The 16,911-nt window shown below is 48.4% G+C and overlaps 6 protein-coding genes and 2 non-coding genes across 8 annotated transcripts; 6 read left to right on the top strand and 2 right to left on the bottom strand.

The window, feature by feature from the left end:
• The first annotated feature begins 666 nt into the window (after positions 1–666).
• BJ212DRAFT_1388779 (uncharacterized protein) lies at positions 667–1,385 on the top strand. The gene has a single exon (XM_041336940.1). It carries the CDS (start codon positions 899–901, stop codon positions 1,133–1,135), a length of 237 nt encoding a protein of 78 aa, XP_041187788.1. The 5' UTR covers positions 667–898; the 3' UTR covers positions 1,136–1,385.
• BJ212DRAFT_t116 lies at positions 672–744 on the bottom strand. The gene has a single exon. It is a non-coding gene; the product is annotated as a tRNA-Thr (tRNA).
• A 2,267-nt stretch (positions 1,386–3,652) lies between the features above and the next one.
• On the top strand, positions 3,653–5,558 carry BJ212DRAFT_1388757 (major facilitator superfamily domain-containing protein). The gene is made up of 13 exons (XM_041336939.1): positions 3,653–3,761; positions 3,810–3,836; positions 3,890–3,918; positions 3,971–4,019; positions 4,068–4,145; positions 4,198–4,282; positions 4,328–4,680; positions 4,734–4,830; positions 4,881–5,073; positions 5,139–5,279; positions 5,340–5,357; positions 5,408–5,475; positions 5,533–5,558. The coding sequence occupies exons 5-10, from the start codon at positions 4,099–4,101 to the stop codon at positions 5,216–5,218; spliced, it is 855 nt and encodes a 284-aa protein (XP_041187787.1). The 5' UTR covers positions 3,653–3,761; positions 3,810–3,836; positions 3,890–3,918; positions 3,971–4,019; positions 4,068–4,098; the 3' UTR covers positions 5,219–5,279; positions 5,340–5,357; positions 5,408–5,475; positions 5,533–5,558.
• Positions 5,559–6,212: 654 nt separating this feature from the next.
• BJ212DRAFT_1538128 (uncharacterized protein) lies at positions 6,213–10,328 on the bottom strand. Its single transcript, XM_041341825.1, has 9 exons — positions 10,090–10,328; positions 9,661–10,042; positions 9,318–9,608; positions 8,883–9,269; positions 7,642–8,832; positions 7,266–7,580; positions 7,051–7,209; positions 6,877–6,990; positions 6,213–6,817 (listed from the first exon to the last, which is right to left on the bottom strand). Exons 1-9 carry the CDS (start codon positions 10,284–10,286, stop codon positions 6,542–6,544), a joined length of 3,312 nt encoding a protein of 1,103 aa, XP_041187786.1. The 5' UTR covers positions 10,287–10,328; the 3' UTR covers positions 6,213–6,541.
• Positions 10,329–10,758: 430 nt separating this feature from the next.
• Positions 10,759–10,832, top strand: BJ212DRAFT_t117. The gene has a single exon. It is a non-coding gene; the product is annotated as a tRNA-Ala (tRNA).
• Positions 10,833–11,589: 757 nt separating this feature from the next.
• On the top strand, positions 11,590–13,363 carry BJ212DRAFT_1538110 (vitamin B6 photo-protection and homoeostasis-domain-containing protein; the record flags this gene model as incomplete). Its single annotated transcript, XM_041341824.1, is given in 7 exon segments — positions 11,590–11,638; positions 11,695–11,704; positions 11,768–11,844; positions 11,897–11,980; positions 12,035–12,387; positions 12,439–12,977; positions 12,991–13,363. The coding sequence occupies 7 exon segments, from the start codon at positions 11,590–11,592 to the stop codon at positions 13,154–13,156; spliced, it is 1,278 nt and encodes a 425-aa protein (XP_041187785.1). The 3' UTR covers positions 13,157–13,363.
• Positions 13,364–13,569: 206 nt separating this feature from the next.
• On the top strand, positions 13,570–14,212 carry BJ212DRAFT_778420 (uncharacterized protein). Its single transcript, XM_041344055.1, has 2 exons — positions 13,570–13,586; positions 13,639–14,212. Exon 2 carries the CDS (start codon positions 13,783–13,785, stop codon positions 14,143–14,145), a length of 363 nt encoding a protein of 120 aa, XP_041187784.1. The 5' UTR covers positions 13,570–13,586; positions 13,639–13,782; the 3' UTR covers positions 14,146–14,212.
• Positions 13,953–14,671, top strand: BJ212DRAFT_1388735 (uncharacterized protein). Its single transcript, XM_041336938.1, has one exon. The coding sequence runs from the start codon at positions 14,175–14,177 to the stop codon at positions 14,457–14,459; it is 285 nt and encodes a 94-aa protein (XP_041187783.1). The 5' UTR covers positions 13,953–14,174; the 3' UTR covers positions 14,460–14,671.
• Positions 14,672–16,911: the final 2,240 nt, after the last annotated feature.

The following is a 16,911-nucleotide window of genomic DNA, read 5'->3' as shown; positions in this document are numbered from 1 at the left end:
ATATACCACCATCCAGCGCTTGTATCACCGAAATAGGCGGATGCACCCTTGATTGACTGTAGTAGGTATCATCGTATGAAATTAAGTACAGAAACTTGAAGTCACAAGTGGAAGCAAGTAGTACCGGCAGGGGCGATCGAAGTGATACTTATATGTGTATCCCACTGGCAGTGCTACTAGGCAGTGCGTCACACGGAAAGCTGTGGAAAATCCAAACGCAATAAACTCACCTCTCCCACTGGGCCGCGGGTCCGGCCGTCAAAGATCCCTCTGTGACACCTCCAACTCAGGTCTCACACCCCTCATAACGCGCCCTTGCCTGCTCCAAGTCCTTGGCTCATACTCACTGCCTCCAGGCCCGTGATGTACTGATAGTGCCATGCAAATGCAAAGAAACAAGGGAAGTACAACTATGTCAAACTCAAAAAACGCATGCATCCTCGGCCCGCTGCCCAGTGCCGGCACCGGTCATCACCGAATACGTACTGAGGGTCGAGCTATATACCCTTAACTATATACTACAAGTTATGCTATATGCATATAGGTCAGCTATGAGGCTAGCTATTAGTCTGGACAGCCTAAGGATCTAGATTTGCGTCACCGGGTCTTGTGGCAGATGTCGATGAATTCGCTTGCGTTCGGCAATCCAAGTGGAAACAAAACAAAAAGACTTCCCATTAGCCGACTTGAACGACTGACCTCGTCATTACTAGTGACGCGCTCTACCAACTGAGCTAAACGGGACTTAATGATTACCAAGACCAGCACTTGTTGAACCTTAAAAGTTGCGTGGGAACTACGGATCAGGAACTTGGCACAGACACACAACGTTGATCTCAGACCGTTGACCAGCGGCTATCCAGCAACGTTGAACGGACCCTTCTCTCACAATTTTAATATGGGGGCTTATTACGACGAGATCGAAATTGAAGATATGGCATGGGATGAGGTAAAAGGTGTCTACCACTATCCGTGCCCCTGCGGCGACCGCTTCGAGATCTCTCGCAAGCAGCTTGCCAACTGCGAGGATATCGCAACGTGTCCGAGCTGCAGTCTGATCATCAGAGTTGTCTACGATCCAGTACGTCATGCGAATCTTTTTCAGCGAGATGTACAAACAAGAGCGGCAGCTTGATTTTGAAGACGAACCTCCGGATGACGAGGGGTCTGCATCGGAGGAAAGTGAGGAGAGTGAGGAGGAAGATGACGATAGTGATGCCGATAAGTTCGAGGATGCTCTTGAGAAGCTTACTCTATCTGAGCCCTCGGCGGCGGCGGTTGCAGCAGCAGCATGAGAGGTTGATTTCCTCGCTTGTTCCGTGTCGATCATCGCTGCAGACGGCACTGGATAACATTCTATGGAACATTAAAATTATAATATTAATGCATGTACGTTGTTTAGTATACATAAACTTAAGTGCTTATCTTCAGCTCTAGCGTGCCTACACTCTGTTGGACATAGGCCCTATCACGACTCGCTATCGATGTGAATCAGTTTCCTTCTCATCTTCTTAGGGAACAACTTGAAAGGTACGCTTATCCATTCCATCATTCTGATATCCGCCGCATTTGTCTTCAAATCAGTGAAATCACCCTACCGACTTATCAATAATTTTTTTCAATCCGTTTAACTTCGATAGCGGTCTCACCTCACCGCCTTTACAAATATGGCCTGCGAGTCACTGATCTGAACACATGACTCAAACCGCGTTATGTTACAAGTCTCGATCAACAGAGGTGATTGTACCTGACGCTTCGACAATGTCAAGAGCACTTTGAATCTGTAAAAACATTCGAGCGTAGACAGAAAATCAATAATCATATGCACAATACACAACACTTAAGCTACGCGCGTAGGTCTCCTCCAACACCAACACCTCACCTCAAACCACCTTCACAGGTACAGATACAAGTGTCTATTCCTTCCCAGCCTGCACGGGCATCGGCTCCGATACATGAAGGTAAAAGGTCCCATGAAAGTTGATAAAGACGAGGAGTGAATGGTGATGTCGTTTAGTTTCTAACCGAAGTCAACTTGTAGAAGTAGTCCCCGACCATATCACTATGCTCTTGTTTTCTACAAGGTTCTAACGTAGCATACTAACGCAGTTTTCAAACATGTTAACCTTTAAGCAAACCGGGATCTGTCGCGATCAGTATGGTCAGTGTCAAATATTTTCAAAAGTGGCTTCGCTGCGTCAGGGGTGAGTGTCGTTCGTTGTAAACCACTTCATGTGGATATCGTATGCGTGGCTATGACTGCCCGTGTAGTTTAGCTTACAAGTGGGCTGAGTAAAAGATGTAAACGTTTACTCACATGCCTGAGTGGGAAGTTACTATAGCAAGTGGATCCCGTACATGGCAGAAAGTGAAGTCCCCCAAGACCCCATCGTCGACAGGGTGAGTCCAGAACCAGACACAGATGGCATTCGTGCAAAATAGATGTAGTCCGAGTCCATCCTACTGGAATTATTTGGAAGTCACTGGGGTCGATGATGCATTGTGGCCTATCTCCGAAAGTGTCGATCATCCAGTCAGGGCTTTAAGTATGTCTGTGGTAGGTGTGGCAATGAGCAAAATGAGGATAATACTTTGCACCTGTGCTAAGTTGTACGCGTGTTGAGAAGTGTTAGCCAAAAGGATACTGATTGGAACTGTGAAAGCTGCAGCATGTGCAGTTTAGCAGTACGGTAGGACCAGAAATAGTGCTTAGTCAAAAATACAAATAGAAGCAAAACACTGAACTCTGTGCTATTGCAATTTTCAACTTCACACCACCATGTACAGCTGTGCACCAACACGTACGTTCTCTTGGCCTACTAATGCTAATAGTTACTCCGCAGTTACAAACTTCCGATATACCTCCTCCGCCTTGGCTCAGCACACGCCTTTCCTGGCAACTGCGAAGATGTACAATATTCTTGAAATCTGCGCTTCTACTTATCACATCATCATGACATATACACGCCGCACTGGAGCCCCAGTGGCCAGCCCCCGACTCGTTTTCACTAAATGCTGAAGTGCGAGGATCTTTGAATCATAGTCACTGTTCAATGATCATCGGACTTCCGCCCGTGTCTAAGTACTACTGTCTATATGGACTGTCTAATCTGAATCTGTAACAAAGTCCAACCATACTCCGAAAAATCAATAACAAGATTAAAGAAATCATGTGCTCAATGCATACCACCTAAGCTGCGCTCGTAGCACGGCACCTCCTCCTTCAACACCAACAACACCAACACCTCGCATCAGCTCCACGGACACATGCGTTTGTTCCTTCCGGATGCCCATAAACGTCAACTCCGACTCATCACCGCAGGATCAGGGTCGTTTTCGCCATGGACTACGCTCCGCCTTGGATCAACAACAGCCGTTCTTATCAGGCCTTCTTTGTTTCAAGAGTCGACCGTTGGCTCGGCCCGGGAGAATGTCTGTCTGCAAATTCTCACCATATAGACCCCGCCAGAATCGACGTGTTAGTCGTCCGACTCGGCGGACATACGGTCATAATCAGGTTCGTGCATATAAATACCTAAGTACCGTACTTGCTGTCATTGTCAGTTCTCCCAGCTCAGGATGGTAGCCAAATCTGAGCTTCGAACGGTTCATACGGAAGGGGCCGCCTTCCAGGAGGACAAAGAGGGCTTAGAGACATTGGAAGCATGTCGAGTCTCCAAGGATTGGGACCCTCCCTCAAGCCTGCATGACTCGGAGTTTCCCGAAGGTGGTCTGGCAGCTTGGGTCACTGCTTTTGGAGCGTAAGAGGACTCGAACTCTTTGGACTGGCCCTTACTCGGTCCACACAGGTTTCTGGTACAGTTTTGTGGGTTTGGGTGAGTCTGGTGCAGGTGTTGGCAGGAAGACTCTGGCTGACGCAGGTTAACAGGTATGCCGCTTCATTTGGTGTCTATCAAGGTATTGCTACAGACGAAAACGAACATGGAATATTCAATACATTGTTCTCCAGACTTTTATACCCAACATTACCTGACAAATGAGACGTCATCCGCTATATCGTGAGTTTCTGCTTGCGTGTTCATGGCGGGTATCCTCAATGCTTGTAGATGGATTGGGAGCACAAGCGCATTTTTACTCATGACCGTGGGCCTCGTGTCAGGTTCACTGCACGATCGAGGATATTTGTGAGTGTAGATATGTCGGAGGTTCTCGATGATACTCAGCAAGCTTAACTAGTTACTATCTCATAATTGTCGGATCATCTCTGCAGAGTTTCTGTCTATTTATGTTGTCTTGGTCGAAACCCGATCAGTACTACCAGGTAACCTCTCCCGATTCAAAATATCGTTTTCTGACTCAGTTTTAGATATTCTTCTCGCAAGGCTTGGGCTTGGGTATCGCATTTGGGCTGCTGTATATCCCTAGCATGGCTGTAATCTCGCATCATTTCCGGCAGAGGCGCACACTAGTTATGACGTTTGTCGCTACGGGCTCATCGCTAGGTGCCATCATCCATCCGATCATGCTCAATCATCTCGTCAACGGTCCTCTTGGCTTCGCTAAAGGCGTCCGCGCAAGCGCGGGGTTGATCAGCTCACTTCTCTTGACTGCATGTCTGTGCATGCGAACTCGCCTTGATCCGCCAGCGACACCAGTAAACTATATTGTAGTAGCTAGAAAATGTATTTGCGACGTACCATTCATTCTCATGATAGCGGGGTGAGACCTACTATGCACCTTCTCTCGAATGCCTCCAACTAACCATCCTGCAGGGGCTTTCTTTTCCAGATCAGCTTCTACTACCCATTATTCTTTTTTCAACTCGACTCTATCAAGCACGGTATCAGTGTCAACTTCTCATTTTACTCTGTGGGTTCCAGCACTGCGCAGGTGATTGGTCTACTGACGGGAATCTCCAGCTAGCAATTCTAAATGGGTCCAATTTTATAGGGCGACTCACGTCGGGATTCATTGAGGCATTCACGGGTGTTCTGAACTTGACTATAATGGCGTCAATTTCGTGCGGTGCGCTCATTTTGGGCATGATTGGGTTGAGTAGCTTGGCCAGCGTCGTTGTGCTTGGTGTGCTTTATGGTTATTTTTCGGGGCTGAGTAAGTAATTTGTCCCGCTATCATTGGTGTGAAAGTTTCAGATCCGGGTTCATCATTGCATGCAGACACTGCGATGGCGGCTCCACTCGTGGCTACTTTAACGCCCGACCTCTCTGAGCTTGGGCAAGTGATTATTTATGTCTGAACGTACGAACCATCTTATTTGGATCATAGCGCGCGGATGGGCATCTGTCTCTTCACTCTTGGTAAATATTATCATTATTGTTCCCTCCATATTATTCAAACTTGTCGCGATCGCTGTATAGGATTCGGAGGTTTGATTGGTGAGTGCAATGGTGTCGTTTCTTGCTTCAAATTCCAACTCTTTATCCAGGCACACCCATATCCGGCGCTCTGCTAACATCTAGTTATACCTGGTGGATACCGACTCTGTTCTCTGGGGTGAGTCGCTCCTATTTGCTCCAGAATTCGCGTCGAGTCCAATTGACTGCATAACAGATCGTTTCACTGGCTGGTAGCATGATGTTTATCATCATACGATATATATTGCTCAGAAGGCAGCGCGTTGATGTATTACCATTGGACAGCCAGGCTGTTACTAAGTTGACTCCTGAGTGAAGCTGCTATCATATTTCTGTCGTCCACATTTTTGTTGTTCTAGTCGTTAGATACTTTGTATATGGATACTGGTGAGTTGACTGGAAGGCTAACTCGTCTAAATTTTCAACTTGACATCGTGCACTCAGAGACCGCCCGTCTGATGCCATTCATGTGCATGAACAAAGGCCTAGTACTATCGTTCCTCATATAAACAGTGCCACTCCGCTGACAATATAATCCCCTTTGTATCGCTTTGATGAGCCACTCGTCTACATATAAATTTCCGTACCACTGGGCCAACTACTCACTCATCATTCCCCGTCGAACTCGTATTAGTATTCGCACTAGTTCTTGTTGCGCAGCCGCAACTAGACTTACTCGTATATACGTTACACTACCTCTACGAGCCACGCAGGAACATCAACCTCCTAGTCATGTTCGATGTGCTGAAGTGGAAGGTACATTGGCCATATTGAAAATATGATATTATGGCCAATATTCCTTCCACTCCAGCCTAGTGCTGTTTATGCATTACCGTAGCACATCTGATTTGAATCTGAGAAAACACTCAAGCATAGTCCAAAAAATTCAATAGCAAGATTAAAGTGATTATATGCACGATACAAAACACCTACGCTACGCGCGCACGTCTCCTCTAACACCAGCACCAACACCTCACCTCAAACCACCCTCACAGGATCAGGCGCAGACACAGATACAGGTACAGACACAGGGGTCTGTTCCTTCCCAGCCTGCACGGGCGTCGGCTCCTTCGCCCTCGTCACCACAATATCAGGACTCCACTCCCCTGCCTTCGCCCTCGTCACCACAATATCAGGACTCCACTCCCCTGCCTTCGCCTTCATAATCCATTGCTCCCGTCTCATCTCCTCCTTCCGTCCAGTAGTCACGAAATCTGCCTTGGATGGGATCCGCCACAAAAAGTCCTCCGTGCCCGATACGAAAAACAAGCGGTATGTCCGGACACATACTCTCGTTTCCAGTGCACTACGTGCGAGCACTGCTGGGGTACTAGCAGTAGCTGAGGGAGGAACGTTCCTGCAAAACAAGTATCAGCATTTGTATACGTGTGCGTGGGGGGAAGGTGAAGAGCAGCATGTACGCACTTGCGAAGAAACGGACGTCTAACGCGGGACTGCGATATGCCCTCCGTGATAGGACTCTGTAAAGCACGAAACACGTCAACCAACGCCACAACACCCTACACCAAGGAACACGCACCGACACGAACGAATCCACATACGCCTGCCACCTCTCCGCCAACATCTCTGAATCATCAATCCTCGAATCGTCTTTTCCGAGTGATTGAATCGTCATCATCTTCGTGTCTGGAAGCTATTGTAGTTCCAACCACGCATGAATACTCGAAATGACCTGAAAATAGAAAACACGCACCCAATCTATTCGGAAAATGTTCTCATCAGGTCCAAGCAGATTCTCCGCAAATCGTCGACTATTAAGCTGATCTTGGATCGTCGGCACTTGTAATGCCCGATCGCGCTTCAAAAGCTCAAAGAGCTCTTGACTCCTAGAATCAGCCAACACAATCTGGACCTACCCCCACATCGTCAGACAACGATCACAACCGAAAGACAAGGAAGACGACGCACCTGCTTGATCAACGACCCGATGACCTTATCAATCGTAAATATCCGATATGCATCCTTCACCCCAAACATATACCGCATCTGCTCCTCGAACACATATTGCTCGATCTCATTATCAAATAGCCTCTCGCACGACTCGAGCATTAGATCATAGAAATGATCTGCATGGGTAGCGCGGTCGTCTAGCTGAGCAAGTTCGACGAGGGACGGCATCCCTAGTGTTGTAGCGACCGATTTCGCTTTAGACGCTGATTTGGGTGCTTCGATAGCGATGCGCGCGCTGAGGTTTTTGAAGAATAGCAATCTGGAGTATAATACCTGTAGCCAAACGAACATCAGGAATGAAAAAGTGAATCACCACCGAATAAAAACCACGCACCTCAAAAAGTCTCAAAAGCACATAAAATACTGTATTCCCAAAAAACACATTCTTCCTCGATGCCTTACGCAACGGCACGGCAGGCTCTCGTTCTCCCTCCTCCACGGCATCTACCTGCATCGTATCAGGTATCGCAGGAGACGCAGGTCTAGACGCAGACGGTGACGCAGCTTCCTGCGCACGCGTCTTCCTCCCCGTCAACTTCGCCTGCTCGCTCTTCAACAATTTCTTCCTCAAATCCCCACCCGAAGAAACCCCACCCTTCCTCTTTTTTCCCCCACTTCCACTCGCAACACTCCCCGTCTCCCCATCGTCCCCATCATCCCCCATCTCAACTTCCCCCGCTTCCCCAAGTGCAAATGCCCTATGAAACACCTCTTGATCCAAAACGAAAAACAGCGGAACGAACGTCCGCAAAAACCCCTCGACGCGTCTTCGCTCAGGAGCCCCGATCTGCCCTTGTGTCCTATCCAAAAACGACAACGCCATCTTCACAGCATCCTGCACGACACCCGTATCCACAATCTCATATGCCAACTGATGCCGCACCCTCGCACGCGCAAACAACGGGTCCACAAGCGCAGCCCGCTGGCTCACCTGCGCATCACGCGCAGCTTCGATCTGAGCCACGAGCGCTTTTGCTGAGAGAGCTTTCTTGTCCGCGGCTTTACATGCAATCCCTGCGTGGTCCAAAGCACGAGAAGCGTTCCGGGCGTCTACTTCCCTCCATACTTTATTCCACTCCCTTTGTGCGCGTTTCCATTCTTCTTCTTTCTCTTTGAGACGCATGAGGACGACGGGGATAGCGAGAGCCGGTGCGTCTTGCATCGCTTGCAAAACGTCCATCCCAGCTTCGCGTCCGTATATCTTCTTGATGACGCGTGCGTGCACCGCTTTGCCGGAGCCTCCGAGATTGGGCTTCAGCTTAAACGTAGATCGCTCTTCAAGCGGGAGTTGGGCAATTTTGGCAGCGAGAGGCTCGAGAATAGTGATGGTGCGCGTGGCTGCTTCGACGTGGAAATCGTACTCGTGGCGTTCTTCTTCGGAACGGTGGAGGGCTTCTTCGTAAATGTTTTTCTTGTGTGCTACGAAGCCTGCGTCTTCGGACGACCAGGTTGGGTGCGAGACCCATTCGTCGTTGAGGACTGCGCGGCACATCTCGTCGCGCCCTGCACAGCTGACGTTGGCTTCCTGCGAGGTGGTTAGTATGGGATACTTGGGTAGAGGGAGAGAGGGCGCACGCTGGGTGGCATTCGGCGGTAACTTCCTTGTTGGAGCCCTGCATTTACTCTGCCTGGGCGGATTGGGACGATCATAGGGCCTCCCTGGCCTTGCGCCCTCGCCCAAGTCTGCTGCTGCTGACTCTCCTCCAACACCCACCGCTCCCTCTCGCGCCTATCATCCCAGCCAAGAATCTCTCTAAACTGGCGCATTAACTCGGCGTCACCCAGGAAATTCCGTGCTTCACGGACGAGGCGTGCAGTATCTATAAGCTCTTGGGTGAAGAGATTTACAAGCTTCAAAAACTCGTTGTAAGTGTCTCGGTTCCCCAGCGCACGCTTGACGCGGTCGAAGAAGTGCGTGTCGTCTGGTGGGAGGAGCGAGGGAGGGAGGGGCGGCTGCTTGAGCTTGGATAGGTCAGTGGGTTATCTGTTTTTTGGGAGTCAGGGAGTCACCTTGGAGGGAGCTTTGGGTGCGGTGGAGACAGTGTCCCGTTCGTTGGCCTTACGCTTGCGTTTTTGAGGGACAGAGGGCTCGATGAGAGGTTGGGGGTCTGTGCGACGGCGGACAGGCTTGCCATCTAGTGGGGTATTTGAGCGCGTACGGCGTCCTGTTGGGGCAGTGAGATAACCTTCTTCTGCTTCGTCAAAAAGAGCCTGGCTCTTCTCAGGCATAAAAATCCTAAAGTCGGCACGCAAATCGGGATCGTCTTTGAAAAGACGGGCAATTTCAGCTGACACTTCGCGCTGTGAAACATGCATCAAGGTTTGATTGGAATGCAAAAGGCAGAAGGCTCACCTCGTCGACGGCGTCGGTGGTGTTATGGTACTTGCCGAGAATTTCTAGAAACCGGCGATACGTGGCCTCGTCGCAGCGTTGCTTTATCTTTTGGACATACTGAACGGCTGGTTCTATAGCAGAGCTATCGAGACTGCCGTACATGTTTGCGTCAGGTTCAGCCAACACGGTAGCTGGAGGAGCAGAAGGCCAAGAATCATCACGGGTGGACTGGAGTATCGTTCCTGTAGGCGTGGTGACAGTGATAAAAGAGGACTGTTGTGGGTCAGAGGAGCACTCGATGCGATAACCGACAGGGAGGAAAGTGTTGAAGCCCTGGATAAGGAAAGGGTGACCATTAAAAAGGTGCGAGACGCGTTTGATAACGCCTGGTGTATCAATGCTGCAGGAATATGAGGAATGTATTTAGGAACAACATATAAAACGCACAGTCCACTCTTAAAGTCCTTCATAATGTCAAGGAAGTGGTTGTAAACATCCGGCTGGTTGTGGAACTGTACTTTGACGGCATCAAGGTAGCCCAAAGCATCTGTGACATTGAGAGGACGCTCTAGCAAAGGCTGAGAAGGGACTTGGAATGAACCCATTGGTGGTAGACGTGAAGCAGGACGTGATGGAGGTGGCATTGATGGAGATTGTGGACGTGATATTGGTGGGATACTAATATCTCTAGTAATAATAATGGATTCTTGAGGTCTGTTGACGTCAGGAAGCGGGTCCGAGTTAGATTTTTGTACTTCCTTGCCGTTGTCCGAGGCGATTATAGTCATTGGAACCTCTTCGCTTGTACACGGTCCATCTGGGTTCGGGGTTGTTTCATGTCCTAGTACCTCATCCGCGCCTGATTCACCGGTCTCGGTTAACTGAACATTCTCAGTGATTTTGTCCTCTACGACAGTCTCGTCTTTCATCTGCACGTCTGCAGTTGACATGTCCGTTGGCAGTACCGGTACAGCTGGAGTCGTGGGTGCAGCGTCCATCAAGGCAAGATGTAGGGTGATCGACTTGAACTCGTAAAGTAGGGTCCTCACGTGCACCCGGGACTCGCCGAAAGTACGTTGATCCTTCAGGATCCATATAAAGAGCCGCCCTTTCGTGGGGCATATGGTGTAGCTGGTTATCACATCCGCTTAGCATGCGGGGGGTCTCCGGTTCGAGTCCGGATTTGTCCACGCTTTTTTCCTAGCCAAGGATTGTGAATTCGTTCTCATTGCATATGTACAAGTCTCATCATTATTTTTAAGTCTTGAGCCCGGAAATCTCAGCTGCAACCTGGAGAAGATAATTATGAGCAGGAGAACGGCTTGATGAAGCTCAGACTTCGTATCATGTACATACATAATAGGCAGACTAAATAGACAAGTCGTTTCAACGTTTCCCAAGGCCTTGTTCATGGCTCGGTCTCAGAGTCACTCTGTTGCACTATCACTGCGCGACGCTACCTCGCACCATGCAGATACCTGTAATGCCCTTTGAATGATACGTCATACGGTCAAAACAGGTGTCGACAGTCTAAGCGTCTGCAGAAGTTCCACAATTCTCTCCATCCACCAACTCGCATTGCAGGAGGTGTCAGTGCCAGATTCATCTTGGGACTTCCAAACGCAGCTCTACAGATTTCGATTAAACAAAGTTAGGGTCGGTCACCTAGCGTAAATCAGACTTCAGTCCGAGTCGTCATCAAACTGCCACGTCCCACAAAATGACAGCCAGCAATTTGGTTGCAGAAAAGGACGAAACTGGACGTGTATTCTACACGACTGTTGGACATAGTACCTGATATCTTAGCCAAGAAAGTGAGCACCGTGGAAAGCCTTCCAGTCTCGTCTCATCTCAGCTTCTCAACAGATCGCACGTACCACCGATATCAAAGCACTTCCCCAAACTCGATTTTTCAATGCCAAATCCTTTCGTGCTCTAGGACATAGCATGTCAGCGATATTCCTCCCAGCTGGATATCCAAACACTGTCACTCCTGGTAAGCACCTCAACAGAACATTCTATCCTAGCTCTTCCTCATGTAAACGCATGCAGATTATCTGCGGTCAGTCGCTCCTACCGCTACGTGAGCGTCATGGTCTCAGACATGACCGTACCTTCGTCCCAGCTATCAAATGTACAATGACGTGCAAGAATTCTGCAGTTCTTTGTCGGGGTTACTAGCTTCCAGAGGCGCGCTCGAAGGTACGGTCGCCCCTTGATGCAGATACAAATTGCGTTCAGTTCAGTGATACAGGTTTTGGAGTGGGTGACGCATCAGCATCAGCAACCCAAGCGCTCCTTCTGACAGTACTGAAAGATGTCTGTTCGCGGTTCACAAGTAAGTTTGCCTTGTCTACCCTGCACCCCTCACCCACTAACAACATCCCTCCAGCCATAATAGGCGCCTATTACTTCGGTACCTCCTTATACCCCGAAACCAAAACATTCCGCTTTCTCGCAGATGTCATCAACGACACCTCCATTGTCCTAGATACCATATCCCCATATTTCACCAGCATATCCCTCTCTACAACATCTCCATATCTCCCATCGGGCTCGACTCTCCAAATCGTAGCACTGTGTATGAGCGGAGCCATGAGATCTCTCTGTGGACTGGTTGCAGGCGGATCAAAAGCAGCACTTACAGACCACTTCGCTTCACCTGTGAACAGTAAAGGCGACGTGGGCGAATTGAATGCTAAAAGTGCGAGCAGATCAACCGTGGTTGCATTGACAGGTGTCTTGGTAAATACCCTTTGAGAATTATGGACATAGCTAATTGGGCAATATGAATAGCTCGGAACGCTCATCATTCCTTATATCACGACCCGCACCTCAATTTACACCGCCCTATTCTTCCTCGTCTTTGGCCATCTTTTAGCCAATTATCTTGCGGTGCGCAGTGTCGTACTCCGATCGTTTAATAGGCAACGGTCTAGCATCCTTTGGAGTACATTCCGTAACCCGAAAGTAGGAGCAAATGGACGTTCTGTTGTCTTGACCCCAAAAGATGTATCAGACCGAGAGATAATTTTAGACATTCCCAGCCGCATCCGCGATGCGGTCGCCAACAAAGTCATCGGACACTGCTTGTTGAGCGTATCTGTGCAGTACGCTATGACACGCTGTAACACATCGCACGTTCTCAAGATGCTCCAGTACTTCCAGGAAGAACCGTACGTTCTCTTCGTGGCGGAGCCTCGATCATGGAGGCAACGCGAACCATGCATCTTGGTGTCTTTCAAAGAAGGATACGGATCCCTGGACCAATTACGCGCTTGGCTGCATGCGCTGGAGATAGCTGCGATGTGGAGTGCCCGGCATATGCGTACCCAGTCCTAGTCCTAGTGAAATCGAGGACATGGTGCTCTCGACGCATGAGACGCTCAGGAAGCAGTTCTCTCGTTTTATGGGATGCATGAAGGAAGCAGGGTGGAATATTGAAGAAGGTGCGATGATGATGGGGTCTCCGAGTAGTGTGATCATGTCCCCTGAGACGATGAAGGATGCATGATTTCTTTGTAGAGGCACGCAGCAGCACTTGGTTTGCCTGGTGTGTACGATTGCACATGAATATAGATCGCTTGATCCGTTCGGCTATGATACTCGCACACGGAGACGATATATATACAAGCCGTCACCTCCGATTGTCGCATATGATTTTGAGTGAAACTGCAGTTGCTCAAGAAACTCAAGGAAGTTGTTGCACATGCTAGCGATGGTGAGAGTTCCCTCTCAGTTCATCATGTGTCGCTGAAAGGAGTCTATAAGAGGTTATCACGACGGACTTGTCACTGTCGGCGATGAATTATCGAAAATTCTGGATATGACTCGGATTGATCGTTTTGAAGGTAGTAGGCGAGAGTTATATTTATGGAGGCTGAGCCATCAACGATTCTTGACACTAGACAACTTCCAGGGTGCTCATTATACTTGTACCACAGGCAAGCATAATATTTTGATCCTGTTTCCCTCTAGGGGATGATTGTCTTGCAGCCAGGTTCATGCGCTATTTCTGTAAGCTCTCGATGCAAAATACATTGCGAGCTCAATTTTTGCGGACTCCCTGAAGCCCCGTTTGAACATGGACCAGCCTCTTTTCGTCAAGGAGAAGAAGTCAAAGTTTGCAGTGGCTTTTTCATGGGCCACCAACGTCGCACTGTTCGATGCTCCGCGGTCACACATGGAAGAACTCCGACGAGTATAGACTCTTATCAGTCAACTGTAATGGTAGCGGTGGACGTCAGTTTCCTAGTTGTGCCTTCCGTCGATCTCCATAATGCGGGTTCGATCGCGGTCATCAGCACGTACATTTCCTTGTTTTGCATCGTCGGATCTTTTGCCGTGTCCTTCTTTCTCACTAGACAGAATCGGATGTATAGGCAGGAATTTGCCGACACAACAGTGAGCCAAGAACGGTGCACCGATGATGAAATATCGCCAAAACAAAATTATTGCAGGTCATATTTCTCAGTGGGTGACAGGATCTGTATTTGGCACTAACTCTCTCGCGACTGTGTACGGTCTTCTGTATGCTATGCTGCTGTGAGGGTGAGTATTTGGTTTTTGATGGACCTCCGTCATTCACGAAAGTCCTGTTCTTCTGCAGCATGGTGTATTTCATAATTGCGTTCTCTTACCAGGTCTTCACGCCCACGCCAACCACCACCCTCGCGATCACTGGGAGCGCATGCGGCGTTGTGGCGCTTGTCACACTGTGGCTCGTAAGCACGGCGAGAGATTTCCATATTTTGCCGTGGTTGCAAGCGCGGCTTGGGGCTTTCAAAGACAAGTGTCGGATACAAAATCGGATATGATGTTGGCCACGACCTCGATAGCGACTCGGTCGAGCTAAATTCTGATCAATGATTTGGTGTACTATGAATGTGCGCCAGCTTCTATATCAGACATCCCACAGCACTATAGCTACTTATGTTGCTAGACCTTATAATTGCACCTACATTTGTACCGCATCAATGATCCTGTCTGTCAATTCAACACTGTTGCTTGCGTCTATAATATTCCACGCCTGAATGACGAGGGAACCCGGATGAGCGTGTGCCCATAAGTACAGACGACGCATATCCTACAGACATTTTGACAACTATCGGAGTCGTCTTATGCCTGTAATGACATTCCAAAGTGTGCGTACAGTACGTTAGCCAAAACTGGAGCGGAGGTGGAAAGAATCAGTATTTTAATAATTCAGTATCGTCACCAGGAAACACAACTCTAATGGTCGTCGAATGTACCACAACCTGCCAAAGTCGACACATCCATGATAAGAGTATGGGAGGGCTGGCTAAGATGATGGTTTCTCCATATTAGAACGTAGTCTGGCATATCGTTGACGATGAGCAAGAATATTTCCTGTAGAAGTTCAACGGGAAGTCGATGAATGAGGGGGAGTTGGATAGCTCTGATTGACAGGAGACGAGACTGACGGGAGAAACGAGTGAATGAGCGAAGGATAATATGCAAAGATCCCGCGCTTGAGCACTTCCTGCCCTAGGGCGAGGGCGGCAGTGGGAGGTTGCGTTTATGACAGCGCCAATTAGTGTGTAAAACTTGGCTCTGAACGAGTGAAAGAATGTACCGTTATTCTGATACCTGCGACTCGGGTTGTGACGTCAGCTACGATCCTGAAGGTTCATCTCGCTTGACGAAATGCTGAGTTCACTCGACTAGAAGACGATTATAATGGGGAAAGAACGATGCATGAGAATTTGCCTTGGACTGAGATGTGAATGGGAGGGGGTATTAGGAGGGAGGGCATTCGACTGTGCGTGACTAACTAGTACCGGCAGAGTGGTAGACGAGATAATGGTCCCAGACCACAATGCAAGGACTCGGACTCCGAGGTTATCCAGTGGTCTCACATTATTGTAGCACACTTGGAGTACCATCAAATATTTTCGTTAATTCTGCCACCTGCTACGCTGTTCTGTTGCCAGTTCTGCCCACAGCACCGTCTACCTGCGAGAAAATGAAGAGATGCATAGACATATTAGCAAATCCCCGACTCCCACGTTAGTGGGGGTCTTTGTCGGTAGGATATGTCTAATTTCCCTCTATTATAATAATGATTTGTGAGGAAGAAGACATCGCGTGGATTAACGCGATTATCAAATAGTACGTATGACAATTCCACTGCAACCGCAATGACTGACGACGCTCGAGGTGCGACGGAGCGAAAAAGAGGTCAGTCAAACGAATGACTTGCCTGAGGATTCAGGGATGTAAGAGACTCAGAACCATGCCTGCAGGGATGAGTAAGAGTAAGTGTGCAAAAGAGGAGTCGGGGACTTGGAGGGTAAGGACTGTTACTATTTGAATTGTGAGAGAGACGAATGATTGTCTCGACGGCAGCCCTAGTTGGAAGTTAACTAGGTACACCCAAAAGTGGTACTCACCATTTCGCCGGAGAACGCTGTCATGGAGACACCAGGAATCTACACGACATGTGGGTGATCAGCAGAAGTATGATGTGATGTTATGTAATGAAATGTGTGGTTTCGACATTCAATTGATAAGATTAGAGTTAAGAATTTATTTGATTTATTTGGCTATTTTCACTGCTCAGTTTGAACAACCGCATATTTTTTCGCAAACAATTACAAGGAACGTCTTGGATCTTGAGCTTTAGAGGCACTGGTCTATAAATTTAACATACTTTGAAAACAACAGGACTTCAAAGCTTCAAGTTATCTAGCAAATTCACAATTTCACAGTTCATTTGGCGGTAGATCACAGTTACTATATTCGGCTTCCGTCCTTCTAACTGCGGCACTATCCTAGTACTAGCACATGCACGAAAAGCTCATGTACGCTGGCAGAACCAGGATAAAATCATCATACCTCTATCGAACCACTGGCAGCATCGCCGAGAAATTTACGATAAACCCCTATGGTCATCTAAGGGCCAATTCTCACTGATGATTCAAACATTCGCCAATTGTCAGATAGTTTCTCAATCGTTCCACACTAAATTGCCAATGGACCTCAGGCTTGCGTGGCAATCTGCTGGCATTGTAGATAGGCTCATCTATTCGGAGATACAACCTCACGAGAAGAATTTCAGGAGACTTTCGGAGCTCGGCCATTCACTTGACGCGAGGCTATTGAGGGGATTCCAGTGAATAGGTCCTTTCTATATCTCCAAGTATTCACCGTGAAATCCAGCATATAAAGCAAGCCGTTTTCCTACCGTCCACTTCAGATTATCTAGTCAGATATCATATCATCACAAACAATGCGTTTCTCCTCTGC

The sequence above is a fragment of the Suillus subaureus genome (assembly GCF_016647635.1).
Source record: "Suillus subaureus strain MN1 chromosome Unknown BJ212scaffold_46, whole genome shotgun sequence".
In the NCBI taxonomy this organism is placed as follows: domain Eukaryota; kingdom Fungi; phylum Basidiomycota; class Agaricomycetes; order Boletales; family Suillaceae; genus Suillus; species Suillus subaureus.
The sequence above is the reverse complement of the archived record's forward strand: the minus strand, read 5'-3'. Positions and strand labels throughout refer to the sequence as shown.